We start from the raw sequence: 9714 nt of genomic DNA on the forward strand, positions 1-9714 counted from the left end.
TTTTTTGTTTTGCTTGTCTTTTTGTCCTTTTTGTCCTTTTGTTTGTGTAACTAATCTTGTCTAAGCACACGTGTGGTGTTTCTGGTGTGCTGCTTATAGCTTTGCTGTGTGCCTTTGCTGTGTAACAGGTGAACCTTTTATGATGCTTGCATGATATTTGTGTGGATTTCCATAGTTGCCACCCTCAGATCTCCACTTCCCAACTTTTGTGTATTAATAAATATTTTGCTTTGCTGGAATTCATGTCTCCCTTGTGTAATATTCGAAACTGAACGAGCTGTCTTGGTTTACAGGTAAGATCTCTTAAAGATTCCCTGATGCATTAGGCCTCAGGGTGGCGTAGTCAGGCTACTGTGATTGGCCCCTTGGCCCTTCCTATGTACCACCCTGTTACAATAGCAAATAACTCAAGTCTTTATTGTAGCCTATTTGTGGAGGTTTCTTTATTTGGAAAGTTGAATCCGCATTTTCCTCTGGAGTTAAACGTTTGTTTGTAAGCCTTATCTTAAGGCTGTGTACTGATGTTGTGACAGGCTGTAGCCTAAGATGTTGTAAGAATGGAACAAGCTTTTGCGTAATAGCCAAAAGAAAATGCGCCTTACTGTAGCCTAGAGTTCGCGAGGTGGACAACGACAGGAAATAATAGCCTAGCGTTTAAAATGTCAATTTAAATCCGGGATAATAAGGAAAGTGAGGTGGTTGCTATTACTTTAAAGATCTACGAAACTATCTTGGCAGCTAGCCATGTACGGTATATGGATGTCTGCTTCAGTTGACAGCACGGTAACTAGATTATAATTGGTGAGTGAAGAGCTGGTGTCCGTTCGTGCAAAAAGGGTGATTCCTGTCCCTTGCATTTTGCAACTGCGAGGTCCATATGGCAGGCGCCAGAAATGTTTCATTTTGCGAGTGAGATGTCCACGCTGTACCCTCTGCGTAGCGTTCGCCCGCCAGTTTCAGAGCTATTCTAAATGCAAAATTGCACAGAGGGCTGTGACTGTGGTAGTTAACAAACCCTGAGTCTTCAGTCTAATTAGCCTATGCATGAGACGGCCTCAGCACAACGTTTGTGTTCTACTAGGCTCACAAAGAAATGTTTGTTATCGAAGACTAATGTGCATAGCCGATGTCTCCATCTCAAATACAGCAAAGTATGCAATTAAATGAAAAAAATACTAACCTGTGTAACGGTGGTCAGGCGGTGAAGGGACTGAGACCAAAACGGGCTTTTGTGACATTTATTCCTTTGGAAAAAACAAAACAACATATGCCTTCAGGCACTGGCGTACATAAAACAGCATCCAATGCAAAGCATAACGCTTCTGATAATTATCTCTTTAAAATAACACAGAAAGAAACATTCCTACAGAAGCATACACCTTTAGCATACTAGACATTGATAAAATAAACTTAAGAAAAATGCACAGGAAAATATTTCCTCATTCTATAACTAATTCACATTTTACATATGGAGCAACATACCTTTGGAAAAACCAAAACAACATATGCCTTCAGGCACTGGCGTACATAAAACAGCATCTGCGCAAGCAAAATAAAAGGAAGTACACTAAGTTGAATGGGCTATATTAGATGCATCATTCATATCATCACTGTCAGCCCTACTAGAAAGGGAGACATGCAACATGGAGCGTTCAGGTGCACAGAACACCGGACACATGTGTTAAATGTATCACATTTAAAGGCACTCTACACCATTGCATTTGGGAATGTGAACATATAATAACATTTTGGAAGGATGTGAAGTGCATGATAAAATCTTAAATACCAATATACCAATTTCTGCAAAAATATTTATATTACATGTATACCCTCTAAACATGCAACTGAAGAGTAAGGAATATGCATTAATAGACATGTGTCTATTACAAGCAAAGCGTCTTATTGCTTTACACTGGAAGAATATAAAGGCACCAATAGGTAACTGGTTGAAAGAAATGGCAATAAATATGTCTATGGAAAAGGCAACTTGTATTGTGAAAGGTAAATATAGGAGGTTTGAGGAAATCTGGAATCCATTCTTATCTTTTCTTGAAAATGGTGGAAATGACGTACCAATGGCTGAATGAGAAGCTGTGTCAAATCTAATATGCGATGAGAAGCTTTTAGTTATTGTTACTTTTATTTATTTATTAATTTATTAACTATGTGTTTTTTTTTTAATTATTATTATTATTATTATTATTATTAATGTCTTTGTCCTTTACATTTATGTTTTTCTTAAGTGTCAAACAAACATGTGTTGTATGTATACATTGATTATGTTAAAACTCAATAAAAACATTGTTCAAAAAAAAAAAAACCTACTTATATTTAATATGGACTGGATTGGGCCATTTCTAGACTTCCCCCTCCGATAATGCACTGTGCCTACTTCAGACAGAGAATGTATGTCAGGGGTTCTGATATAGAATGACTACACAAAATATGGAATATTTTCTCTATTTTTGCATTTTCTTTGTTGGTTCAATGGATGTGTATAAGATGGGACTAGGAGGGCATTTTTGATTCAATTTAATTGAGACATAGTACGATTAATCTGACAAAGCACTACAGATTGTACGTGAAAAATGTTGTCATATATGGATTCCCAAGAGTCCAAGCTTTCAAATGGTGTATAATATTACTAGCAATATGGTCCATACAATTGATTTAGAATGTGTATGTGGGGGAAGGCACACTATATTATGCACTGCACTTGGAAATATTTTAAACCAAAGTGTATAGTGCTGAACCCAGTACAAGCTTGAATCTGTCCAAACATAAGCATAGGTCTGTTCACAGGGAAATTATTTGAAGAATGTAGAACTTTGTCTGTGCGCACGCGTATACACACACAATCGTAGTCAGCCAGGCTGTAAAGTCCGCTCCTGATAAGACGTGTCGACAGCTCAGTTAGTTCCAAGGCAATTTTAGGCTAATGCGTAAAACCATGACCGAGGCTGAGTTGTACTCGGTTTACAAGGGCGTTTATGTCCCCAAAGGTCTTCACCCCCCTGAGTGTCTGAAGTACTATGAGGAGTTCAACTTTCGCCAGGATGACATTTTAATCGCTACCTATCCAAAATCCGGTAGGTTGTCAAAGCCCCTGAAGCGGGCAGCTCTAAACCGTAGGCTACTGTTGTGTGTATTTGGTGTTTTCATAGCTATTATGTAAAGATAGTTTGTAGTTAATTCAAGTTTCAAATTCTTAGGGCCAATTGCCACTGTATCCTTAGAGTCAGCCTTGAAAATAGACAATAGAACGAATATGATCCAATAAAATCCTTGATCTACCGGATCACATTGGGCAATTCCATCACCGTTGACAGACTGGCGTGTCAACTCTTAGTTGAAAACAGGTCTTTGTGTGCAGACAAAAGTCATGCATCACCAAATGACATGATTACTCAGCCTATTATACTTTGGGGCTTAACAGTAGTGATGTTTCTATTTTTATGTTGTAGACATGTATGACAATTATACATAAGATTCCATCTAGAATTTTGACATAGAAGAGGGAGTGGGGGCGCCGATAGGATAGGCCTACGAGTAGTGAGTTGCCGTCTATGGAAAAAGATGGATACAGCAAAAAAAGCTGTTGGCGACTAAAAATAGAAAAAGAAAGAGGGAAAAGGAGATAGCATGTAAAGGGATGCAACAGCAGTTAAATACGTGGACGGTGAAAGGCGAAAGGCAACAGGTAGGATTTAAAGTGATGACGTCTGTGCTTGGAGGCTTGCAAATATGAATGTTAACAGACTAACTAGCGTTTGTTAAGCATAATGCCGATTGAAACATAGCCTATTCCATTAGCTAGGTGGTTACCATGCTCATACTGCACTTTTAATGGCCAACTGCAAACAGAAATGTCACGCTAGCAGGCAGCACCTCATTACATGTTTCCATATCCTAACAATGAAGGCTCCTTCCCAGATAGCAAAATTATTATGGCTTAGATTTGGCCCAAAACTGGCTTGCCATTTTGGTAAAGCTCTGGGTGGATGTATGGGCCCTAAATGGCCCAAATTTGGCATGCCAAAATCAACCAAAAGTAGGCCAAAGCTCACCCAAAACCAATTTTGGATTTCCAAACTATAGCCTTAAATGTCCCAAAAAGAATCCTAAATCCCATAATCCAGCCAAAATGTAGCCATAACTGACCCTAAATGATACCATAATTGTGCCACATGTTTGCTTTTACATAGAAATTATGTATTTATTATTATTTATTTGTATTATTTATTTTAATTTATTCAGCTGTCTGTATGACTTTATTGCTGGTAATTGTGACTGTATTGCTAATAATTTAATGGTTAGTCTAGGTTCACTATATACTTAAATTATGTTGTACATTATATATGCGTATGTATCTGTTAAAAAACACAGGAAAATTAAATACATTTCATTATGCTTTATTATATGTTTTGGTAGGGTGCTGGATGGCTGGGTAGCTGGATGGCTGGGTAGCTGGGTGCTGGATGGCTGGGTGGCTGGGGTGCTGCATGGCTGGGTAGCTGGGGTGCTGCATGGCTGGGTAGCTGGGCTGGGGTGCTGCATGGCTGGGTAGCTGGGGTGCTGCATGGCTGGGTGATGGATGGCAGGGGTGCTGGATGACTGGGTAGCTGGGGTGCTGCATGGCTGGGTAGCTGGGTGCTGGATGGCAGGGGTGCTGGATGACTGGGTAGCTGGGTGCTGGATGGCAGGGGTGCTGGATGACTGGGTAGCTGGGTGCTGGATGGCTGGGAAGCTGGTGGCAGGGTAGCTGGGCAGATGGCGGCTAGGTGGCTGGGTGCCTGTGGCTGGACAACTGGGTAGTTGGGTGGCTGGCTGGGTAGCTGGGTGCCTGTGGCTGGACAGCTGGGGTGCTGGGTAGCTGGATGGATGGGTAGCTGTGAAACTGGGTGCTGGGCGGCGGAATGGCTGGGTAGCTGGGTGCTGACTGTATGCCATTGCTGACTGTATGTCATTATGCACTAAGAACAAAACAGAAAACAACCGGAAACCATGATTAGTTTAACTGCAGTGAAAGGGGGGTACAAAAAAGATGTTTTAGGGACATGATTTGGAGAGTGTCTTTGTGCCTCTTAACAGACACAAAATGCAATTAAAATTTCTGTGCAACATGAACAGGGCCTTACGTGACAACAAGATGCGTTTTTAACTCATACATGGCAAAGAAACCATAGGAACATAGGTTGGTGACAGTACAAACTTTGAATTTAAACGATTTCTTCGCAATGTATGAGATGAAAATGCATCTTGTTGTTCACGTTGCACCGAAATTTCAATTGCATTTTGTGTCTGTAAGAGGCCCAAACTGGCAATATAGCTAACTGGGAGCTCCCCGCTAACCCTGGCTATCGGCTCAATTACCTCTCTAAACCACAATCTTGTTTCGTAATAGGCAGGTATTTGCTATTTCTTGTTCTAATTATCTAATCCTTATTAACCATAACAGGCTACCAGAGCTGCAGGAATATTGTCGTGGGAACTAGCATCTAACGTTAACAGTAACATGGGAACGGCTAACGTTAGCTTCTAACTGTCTCACAACAATAACAGCAAATCCAATGTTACTATGAGTAAATTAATAACATGTAAATGTGTTTAACATGTTTAAAAGTAGGCTGTACAGTTGCTCGACCAAGGTTATTGAATACATTTTCCTGAATGTAAAAGTTAAAAGATAAATGGAGACATAATACATACCTGCGATCGCATAACTGCGATCGCTGGTCGAACTGGGGGATAGGCTGGGTCTTGTCCGAGTAGAACGTTTAAAAATTCCCGGTCTTTGCTGAGTCTTTTGGTTAGCCAGAAACATGCCAAAACTCTGTCCTGCTCTTCGCCCATCTTCTGGCTGTCCATAAACATGCCAAACAGCCCGTATGCGTCATCAGATGCTGTCCCCGCTCTTAATCTAACGCTACGGTTGGCCAGAAATATGCCATAATTCAGCCATACACTACTGGCGCCTTCTTATCTGTTATGGCTGCCCATAATCATGCCAAATTGAAGCCAAAAGTTTTGGTCTGCCAAAACAAAGCCCAAAATCGCCAGATGTATGCCAAAGTGCTGCCAGGGGTTGCTGGGTTGTAATAACTTAATATTGTGTTGCAAACAAAGAAGGCTAGAGTAGGCCTATCAACCTTATCCATTGTGAGCAATAGCAGGCAAAAGGGCGTTATGAGAACCGTTTAGACTCTTTTAAAGTGACAATGCACCATTTATCAATACTTATCAAGTATAACATCAAGTTAAACATCAAATTGGCAGCATTTCTTTAAAAACATATTCAATATACACTAATGCACAGTAATATTGTAAATTATTGGCCTTTTGTTTTGCTTTAGTTGTTTGTGTTGTTTTTTTTTGGGGGGGGGGGCACACATATACATGAAACGGGCCAGTTTGCACCGATTCATTACATTACATTTGGCTGACGCATTTTTAACCAAAGCGACTAACAACATGGTAACAGATTCAGCCTCAAGATTTGTACACTGTGGCATTGGCAGAGAGAGAGAGAGAGAGAGAGAGAGAGACCATGGTTCACCCAGGAGCAGTAATGTGTGTTCACTATTGTGCAATTACTTGGCATCAAAAATGACTGCCCATACTCGCATGGACGGATTATGAACTTTCAGGCCCCTGGGCCCAGATGTATTAAGGGCCCCCCACTAATTGTCACATATGTGTGAGGGGGGGTTGGGGGTCCTCCCCCAGAAATGTTGTAACTGATGTGATTTCCTGTATTCTGGTGCATTTTGGTGATGGCCAATACTAAATTCAGTCAGATTCATAGCCTACATCCTGATTTGTTGATATTGAGGCAATGACTGAGCTTCAGGGCCCTCTGACCCCTTGGGCCTCTGGGCCTGGTAGGCCCGTGCATTAATCCATCCCTGCATACTCGCACAGGCACAACATGGATGCAGGAGATTGTCCCATTGATCCAGAGTGAGGGGGATCTCACCCCTGTCCAGACCATTCCAAACTGGGACAGAGTGCCATGGCTGGAGGAGCACAGAGCGAGCATCCTTAATCTGGAGGAGAGACCCTCTCCACGCATATTTGCAACTCACTTCCACTATAACATGATGCCAGAGTCCTTCTTCAAAGTCAAGCCAAAGGTATGGTGACTGGACAAATGAGGGTGCATTAATCCTATTCACCCCTTGCATGTGACGTCACGTTTTGTTCGCGCCACAGCAAAATAGCCTAGTGGACGGCAAGAACACGAATCAAATCAATGGGTTGTAATGGGACATATCGCACAGCTAGGAGATTATAGTGAGATTTAACCGTAGTAATGCCCTTCCACGACTGTTGGCTTATTGTTTGGAATACAACGACATCCCATGTTCTTGCATAGATATATTTTGGTTTGTTTTCTTTGTGTTTCGGGAGTATTTCAACCACAATTGCATGGTTATCTCGTCAGTGTATGAAGCACAGCAGCGGTTACTATGGCAACCATAGACTCTGAACAGGACGGCAGACTACAAGCACTTAGGCAAAGTCTATGGCAAGATCTGAATGTAAACAGATAATACTGTTCAAGGTTTTTTTTATTTCCTATTTCTTTCCTAATTATTTAAGACATAAGAAGTAAGTTTATTCGCTGGGTAACGTACAAACTGACGAGTTACATTAGCGTTAGCCCTAGCACTATGAGCTACGATAAACGTTAGCTAGAGCTAGCTTCTGTGTGGCAGCTAAGCTATTATTTCATGTTCTGATGTGACATTCTTAACGTTTTGACTATGTTACAACTGATAAAAGCAAGATAAATAAAGTAACCAAATCGCTTTGCAATATTTTAGTCCAGAAATACTTATGGGTGTTCATTTACCATAATGTTATTTACAGTAGCCTATGACCTAACGTTATCTCCCCCTGCTGTTACCACCAGTTTTAATAACTTTACATTTGCGATCATGACCCATTTCAACAACACCACTGGCATCTTTCTTTGACTATCAGACCCCAAACATCAATACATTGAACTACAAAGATGTTATAGTAAAATTGTTCAGTTCATCATAATCATTATGAGATAATGTAATTTGCCGTCCGTCTCCCATCTTTTTGCCGTCTAGCATGGAGCCGTAACGTGACTTAAGTCACGTGTCTGTAAGGGGTGAATATTGCATCTTAAGACAAAGTTGCCTTGGCTCGGCAAAATGTTGAGTTTTTCTTCCCCTCAGGTCTTGTATGTCCTGCGAAACCCAAAGGATATTTTCACTTCCTCTTTCCACTATTATGGAATGGCTTCATTCCTGGTGAATCCTGGAACAGTGGATGAGTTCATGGAAAAGTTCCTTAATGGAAAAGGTGTGGAACTTCTATGTAAATCATAACTATGCCAGGTCACTCATTTCAAGTTATCTCTAAGCCAAGAGTTTCAAAGTTCAAAGGTACCTTCATTGGAAATGTTACTGTGCCATAAGTAAAGTCTCCATTTCATCTTACACAGTAATGTTTGGCTCCTGGTTTGACCATGTAAAGGGATGGATACATGCCAAAGACCAAGAACATATTTTATACATCTTTTATGAAGAAATGATAATGGTAAGTTGATATTTGTAGCCATTATTACACATTGTGCCTGGATTTTGAAATGACAAAGGAATTTTTTTCTGAACTACTTTTGTGTTCCCTTGCAATAGTTCTGTATTCCCTCACAATACTTTGATGTTTATCTTTGATGAGGGAATGCAAGAGAACGCAAAAATAGCTCAGAAAACCACCACCGTGGGGCTCCATAAATCCAGTATAAGTTCTTTCAGCATGCATTGTGGCTTCATTTGATTTTAAACAGGATCTCAAAGAGTCTGTTCGTAAACTATCCTGTTTTATGGGGAAATCTCTGAGCGAAGAAGTCATTGAAAAGATATCCGATCACTGTGTGTTCAAAAACATGAAACAAAACAAGATGTCAAATTATTCCTTGGTACCAACTGAGTTCTTTGACCAAAAGAAGTCAGAGTTTTTGAGGAAAGGTAAGGACAGTATTTCGCCATCTTTAATAATTTCCATCTATAATAATTTCTGATAAGGCAATACATTGACGCATAAGAAAAACTGTCGTCACCATTATTTTATGTTTTCCAGGCATTGTCGGAGATTGGAGGAATACACTGACTACAGCCCAATCAGATAATTTTGATACTGTTTATAAGGAGAAAATGAAAGATGTCAAGTTCAAATTTTTCTGGGACTGATGTTGTAAAAGGATCTCATTACTTTGATGACTGTGGCATCATGAAGTTTCTGAGGAAGTGTTTTAGGTGGACAATACAGATCACTTCCTTTAATACTAAATGATAATTGTTCCTCATCATTCCATGACTAAATCTGTCAGGCAAAGAAGATCTTTTCATATGCTTGTCAGTTAAGTTCATTTGTAAAGCAATTGCAATACTCATGTTGCATGTAACAAATGCAAGTGTTATGCAAAGTTTTGGAAATGTATTGTGGTTGACTTCAATATCAGTGGTCTGTTTCCTGATGGATTATTTATAAGGAGAATAAGAACATCATATTTCCCAAAAGATAGGTTGGGTTGAGAAGGCTACTTTTGAAATATAATGGATTACTGGTCACTTGTTACCATGTTGAAGATGTAATCAGTCATGTAACTGTTTTAATTACCTCACCAAAGTAATTTTGCTTGACCTATTACATTTGATTACATTTTGATTACAAAAA

General features: G+C 40.1%; 1 protein-coding gene across 1 annotated transcript; it reads left to right on the plus strand.

Moving 5' to 3' along the window:
• The first annotated feature begins 2863 nt into the window (after positions 1-2863).
• sult2st2 (sulfotransferase family 2, cytosolic sulfotransferase 2) lies at positions 2864-9714 on the plus strand. The gene is made up of 6 exons (XM_042082895.1): positions 2864-3089; positions 6922-7133; positions 8211-8337; positions 8480-8574; positions 8825-9005; positions 9118-9714. Exons 1-6 carry the CDS (start codon positions 2939-2941, stop codon positions 9225-9227), a joined length of 876 nt encoding a protein of 291 aa, XP_041938829.1. The 5' UTR covers positions 2864-2938; the 3' UTR covers positions 9228-9714.

Source organism: Alosa sapidissima, chromosome 24 (genome assembly GCF_018492685.1).
Source record: "Alosa sapidissima isolate fAloSap1 chromosome 24, fAloSap1.pri, whole genome shotgun sequence".
In the NCBI taxonomy this organism is placed as follows: Eukaryota; Metazoa; Chordata; class Actinopteri; order Clupeiformes; family Clupeidae; genus Alosa; species Alosa sapidissima.

Excerpts from the sequence above, each read along its gene's own strand:
- sult2st2 (XM_042082895.1), top strand. The coding sequence starts at position 2,939 with ATGCGTAAAACCATGACCGAGGCTGAGTTGTACTCGGTTTACAAGGGC. Across the intron at positions 8,575-8,824 it reads TTTATGAAGAAATGATAATG|GATCTCAAAGAGTCTGTTCG; the intron begins GTAAGTTGATAT and ends GATTTTAAACAG. Across the intron at positions 9,006-9,117 it reads GTCAGAGTTTTTGAGGAAAG|GCATTGTCGGAGATTGGAGG; the intron begins GTAAGGACAGTA and ends TATGTTTTCCAG.